At 51.9% G+C, this 17888-nt stretch overlaps 3 protein-coding genes across 3 annotated transcripts in view; 1 reads left to right on the top strand and 2 right to left on the bottom strand.

Moving 5' to 3' along the window:
* LOC146019826 (nucleoside diphosphate kinase A1) overlaps nt 1–17888 on the top strand; it is a 179729-nt gene that overhangs the window by 54842 nt on the left and 106999 nt on the right. The gene's annotated exons all lie outside the window — the stretch shown is intronic.
* LOC146021379 (uncharacterized) lies at nt 661–11052 on the bottom strand. Its single transcript, XM_083155165.1, has 5 exons — nt 10951–11052; nt 10640–10827; nt 5768–5833; nt 948–1073; nt 661–786 (listed from the first exon to the last, which is right to left on the bottom strand). Coding segments are annotated over exons 1-5 (492 nt in total). The 5' UTR covers nt 10952–11052; the 3' UTR covers nt 661–675.
* TAOK2 (TAO kinase 2) overlaps nt 11440–17888 on the bottom strand; it is a 45706-nt gene continuing 39257 nt past the window's right edge. Inside the window, 6 exon segments of the mRNA XM_083152404.1 lie at nt 11440–12589; nt 12592–12838; nt 12920–13102; nt 15698–15765; nt 15768–15870; nt 15872–15910. Of these exon segments, the coding sequence (XP_083008530.1) occupies nt 12369–12589; nt 12592–12838; nt 12920–13102; nt 15698–15765; nt 15768–15870; nt 15872–15910 (861 nt within the window). The 3' untranslated portion in view covers nt 11440–12368.

Here is a 17888-nt window from a genome sequence, read left to right as displayed (position 1 = left end):
CTCCCTCATGTCACCTAGCCCACATTACACTGTTACATCATAGTTACCTCCCCTCCTGCATTCTGCAGGAGACTCCCGGACATAGCAGCATTCTCTCTCTCTCCCTCATTAGTCTAGCAATCTCCCTCATATCAACTAGCCCTCATTACACTGTTACATCATAGTTACCTCCCCTCCTGCATTCTGCAGGAGACTCCCTGACATAGCAGCAATCTCCCTCTCTCCCTCATTAGTCTAGCAATCTCCCACATGTCACCTAGTGCACATTAAACTGTTACATTTTTTGGGGGAAAAGGAAGGAGAGACAGATATATTTACATTGAATCCTCAGCACCATTTCCCAGCACATTACCAAGTATAGTAGCTCTTACTAACTGCTTTGGGGCTCCTCTACATTTGCATATTTTAAAAGATTCCTCTCACATGTAGCAGTACACACCCACACTTGTAGGTGCCACATTCACAATCTCTTTTCACAATGTCTCCACCCTTTGGGTGGAGCATGACATGCCCCCTCAATGAGGCGCTGTAAAAAATTCTGCTACCAACTATAATCTCCCTGAAACTAGTTTTCAAAAGTAGGTAAGTATGGGCCAGGGTGACACTTTGTAGGGACCATTGGACATGTATGTAGCCGACATTATAAGGAGAGTGCGCACGTCTTCACATTTGCATTTATTGTGGCTTGCAATCAGCGTCGCTGTCGGAGTTGTGGAATCTCCTGCGATGGACGATCTTATTGGCGTAACAAGCTGTGCCTTCCCATTTTGGTGACAGGGCAATTGGCTGTAGAAGAGGATACAAAGGTATTTATATTATATATAGACTAATAAAGTCCTACACATTGCATCAGTGTAGAGGAGGACACAGCATAGGGCAGAGCCATTCATGCATTACAGTAACACGGGTGATGCAGTCTCCTGTATACAAGGACATGGTGCTGGTACCTTTATAGAGTCCAGCTCCTCAGACAGTAAGGGAGACAGCCCATCAGTGCTGGACGAGGGTGACCGGCGACGCTGTGTCACGTATGTACCTCCCATGTGCTTCTCAGTACGCAGTACAGTCCCTAGCTGTAATAGACCACCGGGGTCAGGACAGGACGGCAAATCAGATCTCATGGTGGCTGTGTGTGTGCCTATAGTATACTCACTTCTTCTGCTTTGTAACATATACCAACTGGTGTTATATAGCCCCATACACTGATGCTGTACTCTCTGTATACTGTTATGTGACCCCATACACCGATCCTGTACTCTCTGTATACTGCTGTGTAGCCCCATACACTGATGCTGTACTCTCTGTATACTGTTATGTGACCCCATACACCGATCCTGTACTCTCTGTATACTGCTGTTTGACCCCCATCCACCGATCCTGTACTCTCTGTATACTGCTGTGTAGCCCCATACACTGATGCTGTACTCTCTGTATACTGTTATGTGACCCCATACACCGATCCTGTACTCTCTGTATACTGCTGTTTGACCCCCATCCACCGATCCTGTACTCTCTGTATACTGCTGTGTGACTCCCACACACACCGATCCTGTACTCTCTATATACTGCTGTGTAGCCCCATACACCGATCCTGTACTCTCTGTATACTGTTATGTGACCCCATACATCAATCCTGTACTCTCTGTATACTGCTGTGTAGCCCTTCACACTGATCCTGTACTCTCTGTATACATCTATGTGACCCCATACACCGATCCTGTACTCTCTGTATACTGCTGTTTGACCCCCATCCACTGATCCTGTACTCTCTGTATACTGCTGTGTAGCCCCATACACCGATCCTGTACTCTCTGTATACTGCTGTGTGACTCCCACACACACCGATCCTGTACTCTCTATATACTGCTGTGTAGCCCCATACACTGATGCTGTACTCTCTGTATACTGTTATGTGACCCCATACACCGATCCTGTACTCTCTGTATACTGCTGTTTGACCCCCATCCACCGATCCTGTACTCTCTGTATACTGCTGTGTAACTCCCACACACCGATCCTGTACTCTCTGTATACTGCTGTGTGACCCCCATACACCGATTCTGTACTCTCTTTATACTGCTGTGTAGCCCCACACACTGATCCTGTACTCTCTGTATACTGCTGTGTGACCCCCACACACCGATCCTGTACTCTCTGTATACTGCTGTGTGACCCCCACACACCGATCCTGTACTTTCTGTATCCTGTTATGTGACCCCACGCACTGATCCTGTACTCTCTGTATACTGTTGTGACCCCACGCACTGATCCTGTACTCTCTGTATACTGCTGTGTGACCCCCACACACCAATCCTGTACTCTCTGTATATTGCTGTGTAGCCCCATACACTGATCCTGTACTCTCTGTATACTGTTATGTGACCCCATACACCGATCCTATACTCTCTGTATACTGCTGTGTGACCCCCACACACCGATCCTGTACTCTCTGTATACTGCTGTGTAGCCCCATACGCCGATCCTGTACTCTCTGTATACTGCTGTGTGACCCCCACACACCGATCCTGTACTCTCTGTATACTGCTGTGTAGCCCCATACACTGATCCTGTACTCTCTGTATACTGCTGTGTAGCCCCATACACCGATCCTGTACTCTCTGTATACTGCTGTGTAGCCCCATACACCGATCCTGTACTCTCTGTATACTGCTGTGTAGCCCCATACACTGGTCCTGTACTCTCTGTATACTGCTGTGTGACCCCATACACTGATCCTGTACTCTCTGTATACTGCTGTGTAGCCCTACACTGATCCTGTACTCTCTGTATACTGCTGTGTAGCCCCATACGCCGATCCTGTACTCTCTGTATACTGCTGTGTGACCCCCACACACCGATCCTGTACTCTCTGTATACTGCTGTGTAGCCCCATACACTGATCCTGTACTCTCTGTATACTGCTGTGTAGCCCCATACACCGATCCTGTACTCTCTGTATACTGCTGTGTAGCCCCATACACCGATCCTGTACTCTCTGTATACTGCTGTGTAGCCCCATACACTGGTCCTGTACTCTCTATATACTGCTGTGTGACCCCATACACTGATCCTGTACTCTCTGTATACTGCTGTGTAGCCCTACACTGATCCTGTACTCTCTGTATACTGCTGTGTAGCCCCACACACTGATCCTGTACTCTCTGTATACTGCTGTGTGACCCCATACACTGATCCTGTACTCTCTGTATACTATTATGTGACCCCATGCACTGATCCTGTACTCTCTGTATACTGCTGTGTAGCCCTACACTGATCCTGTACTCTCTGTATACTGTTATGTGACCCCATGCACTGATCCTGTACTCTCTGTATACTGTTATGTGACCCCACGCACTGATCCTGTACTCTCTGTATACTATGTGACCCCATACACCGATCCTGTACTCTCAGTATACTGCTGTGTGACCCCATACACCGATCCTGTACCCTCTGTATACTGTTATGTGACCCCACGCACTGACGCTGTACTCTCTGTATACTGTTATGTGACCCCATACACCGATCCTGTACTCTCAGTATACTGCTGTGTAGCCCCATACACCAATCCTATACTCTCTGTATACTGCTTTGTGACCCCCACACACACACCGATCCTGTACCCTCTGTATACTGTTATGTGACCCCACGCACTGACGCTGTACTCTCTGTATACTGTTATGTAACCCCATGCACCGATCCTGTACTCTCTGTATACTGCTGTGTGACCCCCACACACTGATCCTGTACTCTCTGTATACTGCTGTGTAGCCCCACGCACTGATCCTATACTCTGTGTATACTGCTGGGTAGCCCCACGCACTGATGCTGTACTCTCTGTATACTGTTATGTGACCCCACGCACTGATCCTGTACTCTCTGTATACTGCTGTGTGACCCCTACACACTGATCCTGTACACTCTGTATACTGTTATGTGACCCCACGCACTTATCCTGTACTCTCTGTATACTGCTCTGTGACCCCCACACACCGATCCTGTACACTCTGTATACTGTTATGTGACCCCACGCACTGATGCTGTACTCTCTGTATACTGTTATGTGACCCCACGTACTGATCCTGTACTCTCTGTATGCTGTTATGTGACCCCATACACCGATCCTGTACTGTCTGTATACTGCTGTGTAGCCCCATACACCGATCCTGTACTCTCTGTATCCTGTTATGTGACCCCACGCACTGATCCTGTACTCTCTGTATACTGCTGTGTAGCCCCATACACTGATCCTGTACTCTCTGTATACTGCTGTGTAGCCCCATACACTGATCCTGTACTCTCTGTATACTGTTATGTGACCCCACGCACTGATCCTGTACTCTCTGTATACTGCTCTGTGACCCCCACACACGATCCTGTACACTCTGTATACTGCTGTGTAGCCCCACACACTGATCCTGTACTCTCTGTATACTGTTATGTGACCCCACGCACTGATCCTGTACTCTCTGTATCCTGTTATGTGACCCCACGCACTGATCCTGTACTCTCTGTATACTGCTGTGTAGCCCCATACACTGATCCTGTACTCTCTGTATACTGTTATGTGACCCCACGCACTGATCCTGTACTCTCTGTATACTGCTCTGTGACCCCCACACACGATCCTGTACACTCTGTATACTGCTGTGTAGCCCCACACACTGATCCTGTACTCTCTGTATACTGTTATGTGACCCCACGCACTGATCCTGTACTCTCTGTATACTGTTATGTGACCCCATACACCGATCCTGTACACTCTGTATACTGCTGTGTAGCCCCACACACTGATCCTGTACTCTCTGTATACTGCTGTGTAGCCCCACACACTGATCCTGTACTCTCTGTATACTGCTGTGTAGCCCCACACACTGATCCTGTACTCTCTGTATACTGTTATGTGACCCCACGCACTGATCCTGTACTCTCTGTATACTGTTATGTGACCCCCACACACCGATCCTGTACCCTCTGTATACTGTTATGTGACCCCACGCACTGATCCTGTACTCTCTGTATACTGTTATGTGACCCCATACATCAATCCTGTACTCTCTGTATACTGCTGTGTGACCCCCACACACTGATCCTGTACACTGTTATGTGACCCCATACACCGATCCTGTACTCTCTGTATACTGCTGTGTGACCCCCACACACCGATCCTGTACTCTCTGTATACTGCTGTGTAGCCCCACACACTGATCCTGTACTCTCTGTATACTGTTATGTGACCCCATACACCGATCCTGTACTCTCTGTATACTGCTGTGTGACCCCCACACACCGATCCTGTACTCTCTGTATACTGCTGTGTAGCCCCACACACTGATCCTGTACTCTCTGTATACTGTTATGTGACCCCACGCACTGATCCTGTACTCTCTGTATACTGCTGTGTAGCCCCACACACTGATCCTGTACGCTTTGTATACTGCTGTGTGACCCCCACACACCGATTCTGTACTCTCTGTATACTGCTGTGTAGCCCCACACACTGATCCTGTACTCTCTGTATACTGTTATGTGACCCCATACACTGATCCTTTCCTCTCTGTATACTGTTATGTGACCCCACGCACTGATCCTGTACTCTCTGTATACTGCTGTGTAGCCCCACACACTGATCCTGTACTCTCTGTATACTGTTATGTGACCCCATACACTGATCCTTTCCTCTCTGTATACTGTTATGTGACCCCACGCACTGATCCTAGTACTGGTGTGCGTGCACCTGGGACTATATGGTTAGTTAGGATGCAGTTACCTGTTTGTGATGAGTGTTCTTCTCGCCCTCAGTTTGCTCTCTGACATGGTTGTTACCCTGAAACAGCTACAGAGTAAGACAGGTGAGAGGCAGCTACAGAGTTAAGGTGAGTACACACGGGGCGATATATCGCTCAATGTCTCCTTTTCATCTGTGACCAGAGATGGTCGCTGATGAAAAGAAACCTCTGCAGGCGGAGCCACAGAGGTAATCAGCTGGTCGCAGGAGCGATTATAACGGGGCTGAAAATGTGCACCCAGCGATTAATCGCCGGGGAACACTCCCATCACTGGCAATATGGTCGCCAGCGATTTAAGCCCATATCGCTGCCGTGTGTACACGGCTTTAGACAGGTTAGAGGCAGCTACAGAGTTAGACAGGTGAGAGGCAGCTATAGGTGAGAGACAGCTACAAGCAGAAACGCAGAGACAGACAACAGGTGTATTCTCATGTTCTCAGTGTGTCCTACCACTCACTGATGGACCCAACCCAGTCTAGCTTCTATCCTCTCCACTCCACTGATCTGCTCACATTAAGGTCAGCAATGTCCTTCATGCTGCTAAATCCAGGAGCAGCTACTGTTATTCTCCATATCCTCTCTGCTGCATCCGACACTGTGGACCACCCTCTTCTTCTCCAGATCCTTCACTCCCTTGGTGTACACGATACCGCCCTCTCCTGGCTGTCCTCCCACCTCTCTGCCCTCTCCTGGCTGTCCTCCCACCTCTCTGCTCTCTCCCGGCTGTCCTCCCACCTCTTTGCCCTCTCCCAGCTGCCCTCCCACCTCTCTGCCCTCTCCCAGCTATCCTCCTACCTCTCTGCCCTCTCCCGGCTGTCCTCCAACCTCTCTGCCCTCTCCCGGCTGTCCTCCAACCTCTCTGCCCTCTCCCGGCTGTCCTCCAACCTCTCTGCCCTCTCCCGGCTGTTCTCCTACCTCTCTGCCCTCTCACCTCTCTGCCCACTCCTGGCTACCCTCCCACCTCTTTGCCCTCTCCCGGCTGTCCTCCTACCTCTCTGCCCTCTCCCGACTGTCCTCCTACCTCTCTGCCCTCTCCCGACTGTCCTCCTACCTCTCTGCCCTCTCCCGGCTGTCCTCCCACCTCTCTGCCCTCTCCCGGCTGTCCTCCCACCTCTCTGCCCTCTCCCGGCTGTCCTCCCACCTCTCTGCCCTCTCCCGGCTGTTCTCCCACCTCTCTGCCCTCTCCCACCTCTCTGCCCTCTCCCGGCTGTCCTCCCACCTCTCTGCCCTCTCCCGGCTGTCCTCTTACCTCTCTGCCCTCTCCCGGCTGTCCTCCCACCTCTCTGCCCTCTCCCGGCTGTCCTCTTACCTCTCTGCCCTCTCCCGGCTGTCCTCCTACCTCTGTGCCCTCTCCCGGCTGTCCTCCCACCTCTCTGCCCTCTCCCGGCTGTCCTCCCACCTCTCTGCCCTCTCCCGGCTGTTCTCCCACCTCTCTGCACTCCCCTGGCTGTCCTCCTACCTCTCTGCCCTCTCCCGGCTGTCCTCCTACCTCTCTGCCCTCTCCCGGCTGTCCTCCCACCTCTCTGCCCTCTCCCGGCTGTCCTCCCACCTCTCTGCCCTCTCCCGGCTGTCCTCCCACCTCTCTGCCCTCTCCCGGCTGTTCTCCCACCTCTCTGCCCTCTCCCACCTCTCTGCCCTCTCCCGGCTGTCCTCCCACCTCTCTGCCCTCTCCCGGCTGTCCTCTTACCTCTCTGCCCTCTCCCGGCTGTCCTCCCACCTCTCTGCCCTCTCCCGGCTGTCCTCTTACCTCTCTGCCCTCTCCCGGCTGTCCTCCTACCTCTGTGCCCTCTCCCGGCTGTCCTCCCACCTCTCTGCCCTCTCCCGGCTGTCCTCCCACCTCTCTGCCCTCTCCCGGCTGTTCTCCCACCTCTCTGCACTCCCCTGGCTGTCCTCCTACCTCTCTGCCCTCTCCCGGCTGTCCTCCTACCTCTCTGCCCTCTCCCGGCTGTCCTCCTACCTCTCTGCCCTCTCCCGGCTGTCCTCCTACCTATCTGCCCTCCCCGGCTGTCCTCCCACCTCTCCTGGCTGCCTTCCCACCTATCTGCCTTCTCCCAATTGTCCTCCCGCCTATCTGCCCTCTCCCGGCTGCCCTCCCACCTATTTGCCTTCTCCCAGTTGTCCTCCCACCTCTCTGCCCTCTCCCGGCTGTCCTCCCACCTCTCTGCCCTCTCCCGGCTGTTCACCCACCTCTCTGCACTCCCCTGGCTGTCCTCCTACCTCTCTGCCCTCTCCCGGCTGTCCTCCTACCTCTCTGCCCTCTCCCGGCTGTCCTCCTACCTCTCTGCCCTCTCCCGGCTGTCCTCCTACCTCTCTGCCCTCTTACCTCTCCCGGCTGTCCTCCCACCTCTCTGCCCTCTCCCACCTCTCTGCCCACTCCCGGCTATCCTCCCACCTCTCTGCCCACTCCCGGCTGTCCTCCCACCTCTCTGCCCTCTCCCGGCTGTTCTCCCACCTCTCTGCACTCCCCTGGCTGTCCTCCTACCTCTCTGCCCTCTCCCGGCTGTCCTCCTACCTCTCTGCCCTCTCCCGGTTGTCCTCCTACCTCTCTGCCCTCTCCCGGCGGTCCTCCTACCTCTGCCCTCTCCTGGCTGTCCTTCCACCTCTGCCCTCTCCTGGCTGCCCTCCCACCTATCTGCTTTCTCCCAGTTGTCCTCTTACCTCTCTGCCCTCTACCAGTTGTTCTGCTACCGCTCTGCCCTCTCCCGGCTGTCCTCCTAACTCTCTGCCCTCCCCTGGCTGTCCTATCACTGTGCCCTCCCCTGGCTGTCCTCCAACCTCTCTGCCCTCGGCCGGCTGTCCTCCAACCTCTCTGCCCTCTCCCGGCTGTCCTCCAACCTCTCCTGGCTGTCCTCCTACCTCTCTGTCCTCCCCTGGCTGCTCTACTACCTCTCTGCCCTCCCACCTCTGAGCGCTCCTTCTGTCTCCACCTTTCTTATACCCCTTTCACATTGCAACTAATTACCGGGTACAAGCGGTTTGACCGGGTAATTACTGCGATGTGAAAGGGGTTACCGTGTCCCGTAAACGAGTAGCAAAGCGGCAATACAAACCAGTAAAAAAGCAGAGTTCTTACCGGTTCATTGCCACGTTGCTTTGCAGTGTAAACGGTCGCTCGACCCGTTTCCCATTCACACTATGGAGGAGGCAGCGCCAGCTCTAAGCGCTGCCTCTTCCCCCGCCCCCGATGATGCGCTGACTACCCGCCGCTCCCCAGATGACGTCAGCGAACCGGCAATAATGCCGGTTTGCTGAGGGGATGTGAACATCCCAAAATGCAGGTTCGTGCAGGACTGAACATTGCAAAGTCACTTTACACTTGGACGTCCCCCAAGGCTCTGTTCTTGGTCCTCTCCTTTTCTCTCTCTGTATACATACAGTACTCTTCACTCTCTGTATACATACAGTACTCTTCAGATGAGCTCATTAGAATTTTTTTACTTCCAATATCACCTCTATGCTGATGACTCAAACCTACCTTTCCCGCAATCTCCTCACTCATATCGCCAACTGTCTCTCTGCTCTCTTCTTGGATCTCCCAATACTTTCCTAAACTTAACATGTCTAAAGGTGTGTACACATGGGCCCTTATTCAGATCTGACCGCAGTACAAATTTGGTCTCAAAATGGGCAAAACCAGGTGCATTGCATGTGGGGCAGATGTAAAAAGTATAGAGAGAGTTAAATTTGTGTGAGTTATTTTGTTTCTGTGCAGGGTAAATACTGGCAGCATTATTTTTACACTGCAATTTAGATTTCAGTTTCAACACACCCCACCCAAAATTGAACTCTCTCTGCAAATGAATCATCTGCCTCACCTGCAGTGCACATGGTTTTGCCCATTTTGAGAACAAATTTGTACTGCAATCAGATCTGAATAAGGGCCATGGTGCGATTGCCTTGCTATTCTATCGGGATCGAATCGCACGGCAAGCTAAACGCATTCTATTTTGGCAATATAGTACAGATCTGTACCACAGGGCCAACATTAGGGGGGTGCTGTGGGTACAGCTGTCTCTGGCAGAGGGATTCTTCATGTGTCAATGAGCAGCGGGGATGATATGGGGGGGGGGGGGGGGGGGGCGGGCGGCGAGGCAAGAGATAACTCCACCAACATTAGTAACACTTATTCAGAGGTTCTCAAAGCAGCTTAGCAGTCCAGGTGTTCACAATATAATCGGGTTGACTGATGCACTAATTAAAGCATCTGTGCACAAGAATAGATTTCATCACAACCCGAACAGTGTTTTGAGGACAGCATTTGAGAAACACTACTTTAGGCCGGAGGTTCTAAAGTACCGACAGGTCATGTTTTCTGGATGTCTTTAATCATGCATAGGTAAGATACTCTATTTGCTGGGTCAGTATTATCGAAATCCTCAAAGAAGTTCTGCGGAGAAAACCTGAAGGTTGGCAGCGGCCGCTCTATATGTAAGCCCAGTGGTGAATGCTGGTACTACATGATAATAGAACAATATCGTTTTGTTACGGTTGCATTACTGTACATGTATATACATATACACTAGGAAGCCTGCTCGAAGCAAATACTTCGAAAGCTAGTAACGCAGCTAATGAAAGAGATGAAGTGTTACTTGCTTCTGATGGTGGTTACATATTACCAAAACATACAAGATTTGACGACACACACCCCCCCCCCCCCCCCCCCCGAATAAAAAATTGTTGCCCACTGTCATGCTCACATTTTGTCAACTATACCGCACCTTTGCTGAACCATCTCCTAGTCCGCAGTGACCACAGCGCCACCTACAGGCTATAATGTACATTACAGCATTGATAACTGGTTTAAAGTGATACCCAGCATTTTTCAGCACCTGACCCGACCAGAATAAAGTTACCTTAGGCGCCTTTAGAGAGTCAGCAGCTGCCTGGGCCAGGACGGCTGCGTGCGGCAGTAGTGAGGTCAGACTACCACCACCATCGGGGCTTGCCACCATGTTGCTCGCAGGATGGTCACAACTCAATCCACCGTCCGCAGCTGGGATCGAACCCCTTCCCTCTCCATCTGATCTCATACCTGCCCTCACTAATGAGCAGGAGCGGATAAAAATAATTATACAAAATATCACACGTTTTCTTCTTCCTCCCACTAACTATATATCGAAAAAATGTACAATAAATAACAATATGGTGTCATTGTATATCTCACTGATAAGGAAATTAGTTATCTGGCTGTGGTGATGTGCAGTGATCACCTCTAGCACCGCCGTCCTGGTGGATGATACGCTGTGGTTGCCAGTTTGGTCTACAAGCCGCTGGGGTGTAACGGTAACAGGCCAACTGCTAAGATGCTGTGGTCATGGATACACCAGTGATGCCAACATGGTCTCTGGCCCAGTCCCAGCTAAAACCAACCTGTGTGCTTGACGCTGCACTGCAAACTGTCAGAGGAACATCACCCCCCATTTTTTTGGTGCTGCAACCCCCTTAGGGAGACATGAATGATGAATGGCTGGTGCACAGGAAAAAATAGTTGGTACTTTATCTTTCTCCAAGCTTTGATCTTCCTTATATCTGATGCATACAAGGCCTACACATCACCCAATTATAACGGCATACTCCAGAGTGACAGCCACAAACCCACTCCTTCCCAAACCACAACCCCCCACCCCCAACAAACTTGTACACACAAGAGTAATCCATTCCAGTTTAATCCTTTAATATCCAACATTTGTCATGAACGTAAGTGTCTCTAAAGTCTCCTGTAACGCGGACGGTTCCACGCCAAACGCGTTCCGCCATCCTGCTTCATTTTCACTTTCAAGATAAAAGGAAAAAAAAAAACATATCTAGGCCCGAGGCCAATGACGCCCCCGAAGGGGATATTAAGTAGTTTTTATTTATTTTTTAATACATTCCGTAATAGTCTTTTTTTTTTTTTACATTTTTAATCTTATCTATTTAAAAAAACAAAACAAAAAAAAAACCACACGCCCCATTCTCTCGCACACTCAGTGTACACACAGACTCACACCGCCCATCGAAAAACTCAGCGACGACATCATTAAAATGATACAGCGACTCAACATATAATAAAAGGGACTTAAAAAAAAATAATAAAAAAAATTATATATATATATATATGTATGTAGGCATTTACCCAGTAAAGTGCTAGAAAAACAAGCAGGGTTTGATCTTCTACCACAGATGGGGTGAAATACTTGGGCTGTTTAAAGGGTCTTCAGGAAGAAAAATATGAACCAATAGCTGGAGAGGAGAAGGATGGGGGACTATGTACATGGGTAGGGCCCAGAGCTAAGGTTGGGGGGGGGGGACGCGCTAACGAACTGGAGTGATTGGGATTTAAATAATGATTTAGATGGGGAAAAAAAAGTCTAAGTAACAAGGAGAAATCAGTGGTAAAAGTTTGGAGCTTTGATGTCAGAAAGGAGGGCGAGAGCCATACTGATAGAACCACAGGTACGTATAGGGGAAAGGGGGGGGGGCTGGTTCTGGCTACCTGGCACGGTGGAGAAGGTTGCCGAGGGTCAACCGGCCACTCCTGGCTCAGGAGTAGGACAGATGGGAGCCATTAGAGAGCTGGGAAGTGACACTGGGTGCTTCGGCTCACCCCGCTTCAGACGGGCCCCAGTCGCCCCTCGCCTCATAGGTTGCGACTGTACGTAGTAGTAGAAGGCCAGCCCGGCCACTAGAGGAAGATGGTGAGGCAGAGGAGGAAGAAGAGGAGGAAGATGAGGGCATGACGGAGGAAGAGGAACCCGGGGGGTGCAGACCCCACGCCGAGGACGGAGGTGCTAGCAGCGTCGGCTGTCGCCACAGCTGGGGGCCCCAGTGTTTTGCACGCCGTGACTCCAGTGCGAGCCGCTCGAGGGGACAGGGCGTGAGGGCCAGCCGGGGGGAGGAGCCGGGTAGCCTTGATTGAACGCCTCTGCGGGGATGCCAGTCAAGGCCATGTTGCTGAACCCCAGCCGCATGCTCTCCGAGTCGAATGCTTCGATCTCCCTGGCTTGGCGTTCCAGGAGACTCCGTATGCGCTCCGAGCGCTCGCTCTGCAGGGCCAGCATCTCCTCCTCTATCTGCAGAACCAACAGAGCACTTTAAGCACAAAGACAATAAACTGTCCCCACCGCCACACCTGTCACATTACTGGTCCTCACCCTCTGCTCCAGCAGTGCCCGGCGGATAGAGACGCGCTGCTCCAGCTCTTTGATCTCGCGCTCATGTTGAGCCTCTGTGTGAATCTTGATCTTGCTCTGATAGGCGTTCAGGAGTTCCAGTTCCTTCTGCAGCTGAATGCGCAGCTCCTGATACTCCGATTCCTGGGTCTCGTCTAGCCGCAACTGACAAAACATGGTCACAGTATACTCAGATGGGAATTAGAAAGGATCTAGAAATACTGGTGGATTTATGCACTGCTAAATATGGCCATCGCCTCTATGTAACCAGCTGCCGTATTAGTAAGGAGGTGCTTCTCTATCTGGCGGCTGGGTGGGTGCAGCTGGATACGCATTAGAGAATTTTGTCCAATAACGCACAGACAAAAGACAGAGAGGGTCGTTTACATACTGATATAGGCGAGTATTCAATCCCGGGTCCCGACTGTCGGTACATTTCTGACAGTCGGGGAACCTGGTCCTCGCCGAAAAGGAGGCATGTCCGCTGAAACAGCTGTAAATTGTCGCTATACGGCCGTGATCGCGACAATTCACGGCTGCTCTCACAAAACGGGCCCGACTGCTTTTAACGTTGGATCCATTGCGCCAAGATGCCGCTTCAATGCTGTCAGGAAAGACAGCATTGAATAGGCGCCTGCCACTATTTCCCCCCGTCGGAAGTAGCAGCTGGGTTTGAATACCCCCATAGTGCATACCAGACTATAGAGGCAAAAATATGGGTTATCGTGTATATCAGGCACGTGGACTCTTCAAGCCCTCCAGCTGAACTACACATGCCAGCATGCCCTGCTATTTGGCGATGCTAAAACTGTTGCAGGGCATGCTGGGATGTGTAGGTCTACTACAGCTGGAGGGCCAAAGATTCCCCATCCCTCATACACATGTATAACAATATTTTTTGTGCTTATCATCAGCTGAGGTTCCCCCACACCTGGTGAATATCGTTAACGATAATCTATTCTTACGTTCCCAGCTTGACAGTGTTCTAACACCGTATAAACGTATTCCTGTTGTGCAAAGTAAAAGGTCCTCAGTAGAGCGACGCATCGGCCATCATGGTGGCGTAGAATTAATGACTGCAAATGCCTTATACAAGACTGGCGAGTGCCTTCAGTTATGGGGTATATGATGCGGCCTGGGGATCCGCCTGGATTAGCACTACAGCAATGGTTATATAAGGGGGAGAGGACGAACCCCCCCCCACTCGGAGCAGAAGACATGATAGACACTGGGCTGACGTTCCCCAGCATGGAGTCACACATAGATACAGGGCGGTTATGTGGGATTAGCTTTGCCACCATCCAGTTCACACTGATAATATAGATCTAGCAAGGGTGATCCTCCTACAGAGGTGTCCTCATACATGGTGCCTCAATACGCCATGCAGCATGAGTGATCTGATAAGTCGCGCTTCATTCTTTGGGCCAAAAAGGAGTCTATATATACGGAAAACGACAGAAATTGTATTAAGGTGAAGTACCGGCCACTGACCACTAGACGGACCAAATTACCCCTTTGTGTACTAAAAGATGTCATTACAGAAAGTGAAAGCATTTTTTGCAGGGACACTAATCTTTCGAACTTGGTGGATATGGAGAGAGGGAGCTGTGAAGTCAGGGATTGGAGGCAGGGACTGGGGGGGGGGGGAGAGAGTTTGTGGGCTAAAAACTGTCACAGGTCAAAGTGAAAGTACGTTGCAGAAGCCGTCATTGTGAACTAATGCATCTTAAATCATCAGCAGCCCATGATGCCCTGTGATAGATTCTCATGGGACCGGGGTTGTTCCGTGCGACTGTAGGAAAGATGTAGAAGGACAGATCTGTATAAGCACCTGGGATACGGTCCTATTGTCAACCCGACTTAGTCGACAGTCATTAGTTCGACACTGTTGGCTCATCAGGAAACAAGGTCGACATGGATGAAGGTCGACAGGTGTCTAGGTCAGTATGGTTTTAGGTCGACAGGGTTTTTCCACTGTTTTTTGAGCCGACAGGCGGTATTTCATGCCCTACCATCCACCAGGCCGGGGTGGGAGAATAAAATAGTGTGCCGAGCACAGCAAGGCACCGTGCCCGACGCATAGCGAGCGATGCGAGGGGCTGCGGTTGACTTCCAACTGTGTCCATGTCGACTGTGTCAACATTCGGGTCAAAAAACAGTGAAAAAACCCATGTCGACCGAATGCATTTGTCGACCTAAACCCATGTAGACCGAATGCATTTGTCGACCTAAACCCATGTCGACTTTGTTCCATGTCAACCTAGACACCTTTCGACTTAGTTGCCTGTCGACCTAAGTCGGGTCGACAATACGATCCATACCCAAGCAGACATGGGTAAAGCTGATCCTGCCCTGTGCCATGTGACTCCAAGTCAGCGCTGTGCATTCTACAGGTTTATAGGACATGAAAAGGCCGGACAGGAGATTATAACATAACCGGGTCATCGGTGTCATGTACGCTTCCTGCTCTGCCCTATACCCAAAGCAGCCAATGCCTTAGAGAGGGGCACAAGCGCAGAGGCCGCATCGCCACAAGGGGAATGCCAACAGATGTGAGGCCTGTAATGTAATGCTTCCTAGGGGCGCCCATTGTGCCTAAATGAATCGCCCCATAGTCTGTTCGGACTGCGGCCTACTCCAACAAATGACTGACATTGTCATTCTCAGCTCCACCCCTTGTGCACTACCTAATAATCATAAAGGACAAATGAAGACAGAGAAGCTATGGAAATTCATCACAGTATATAGTAAAGGACGCACGGCCTGGGTGGAGAGCATCTCGTTGATGCTGTGGTCGTACTGCTCCGCCAGGATCGCCAGCTTGCGGTCTGCTCATCCTTCAGCCTCTTCAGGATGCTCTTGTGCTCGCTTTTGGGCGTGGTCTCCAGCAGGTGGTTGCGCAGGGCCTTGTACTGCCGCGTCTGGATCTTGCACAGTGTCCTGGAACTGACGCTTTATCTGTAGCTCCTTAGACTGGAGAGATAGGGGTCAGGGAGGAGGAGAGGACCAATGTAGATGGAGACAGGGAGCATGAAGGAGAACAGGGAAGGAGGAGGGCGCAGGAGAATGTGCGGGAGGGAAGTGGGCAGGAGGCGGTGCAGGGGGGGGGGAAGGGACAGGGACGGGAGAGAAAACAAATCAATCGCTCCAGCTAGAGACAGATCAAAGTACATCTACAGTACTTCCCACTACTACATGTCCCAAACCACAGGAGATACACAGTATGGTGTGCTGTGCTCCTACTGCTCATGTGCCTGCGCATTACATTGCTCTCCTATCAATACCAAATCTGCAGCTGCTGTGGCACTACAAGTCCCAGAACACTTGGCATGAGAATGTGCCGTTATTATGCCACAATGCCCACTGATAAACCTAACGTAGTTAGTAACTCCACATTTCAATATATTTATATTATTAAGTGATGCCACCCACTATCTCACACTATGTGCCAGCCCCATAGCCACCTGTATCCTGTTACTGCATGTGGTCACCATGACATTACACACACTACATAGACACCGGCAATAACAAGTCAGTACTGTGCAGGGGGTGGGGGGACAGACACGCAGAGGCCACAGTACTGTACGGGGGGACAGACACGCAGAGGCCACAGTACTGTACGGGGGGACAGACACACAGAGGCCACAGTACTGTACGGGGGGACAGACACACAGAGGCCACAGTACTGTACGGGGGGACAGACACAAGAGGCCACAGTACTGTACGGGGGGACAGACACACAGAGGCCACAGTACTGTACGGGGGGACAGACACACAGAGGCCACAGTACTGTACGGGGGGACAGACACACAGAGGCCACAGTACTGTACGGGGGGGGGCAGACACACAGAGGCCACAGTACTGTACGGGGGGGCAGACACACAGAGGCCACAGTACCGTACGGGGGGACAGACACGCAGAGGCCACAGTACCGTACGGGGGACAGACACACAGAGGCCACAGTACTGTACGGGGGACAGACACACAGAGACCACAGTACTGTACGGGGGACAGACACACAGAGGCCACAGTACTGTACGGGGGACAGACACACAGAGGCCACAGTACTGTACGGGGGACAGACACACAGAGGCCACAGTACTGTACGGGGGACAGACACACAGAGGCCACAGTACTGTACGGGGGACAGACACACAGAGGCCACATTACTGTACGGGGGACAGACACACAGAGGCCACAGTACTGTACGGGGGACAGACACACAGAGGCCACAGTACCATGCGGGGGGTGGTGGGGGCAGACACGCAAAGGCTGCAATACTGTGCAGGGGGGGGACCGACCCGCCGAGGGTGCAGTACTGTGCAGGGGGTGAGGGGACAGTACTGGGGGGGGGGCAGACCCGCAGAGGCTGCAGTACTGTACGGGGGCTCAGTACTGTGTAAAGGGTGGGGGACAGACACGCAGAGGCCGCAGTACTGTACGGGGGACAGACACAGAGGCCACAGTACTGTACGGGGGACAGACACAGCAGAGACCAAAGTACCATGCGGGGGGTGGTGGGGGCAGACATGCAAAGGCTGCAATACTGTGCAGGGGTGGGGGGGGGGGACAGACCCGCCGAGGGCGCAGTACTGTGCAGGGGGTGGGAGGACAGACACGCAGAGGCCACAGTACCGTACGGGGGACAGACACACAGAGGCTGCAGTACTGTACGGGGGGCTCAGTACTGTGTAAAGGGTGGGGGGACAGACACGCAGAGGCCGCAGTACTGTACGAGGGACAGACACGCAGAGGCCGCAGTACTGTACGGGGGACAGACACGCAGAGGCCGCAGTACTGTACGGGGGACAGACACGCAGAGGCCGCAGTACTGTACGGGGGACAGACACACAGAGACCAAAGTACCATGCGGGGGGGTGGTGGGGGCAGACATGCAAAGGCTGCAATACTGTGCAGGGGTGGGGGGGGGGGACAGACCCCGCCGAGGGCA

Source organism: Crinia signifera, chromosome 7 (genome assembly GCF_055691185.1).
Source record: "Crinia signifera chromosome 7, ASM5569118v1, whole genome shotgun sequence".
Taxonomy (NCBI): Eukaryota; Metazoa; Chordata; class Amphibia; order Anura; family Myobatrachidae; genus Crinia; species Crinia signifera.
This window is presented reverse-complemented; position numbering and strand designations above follow the sequence as displayed.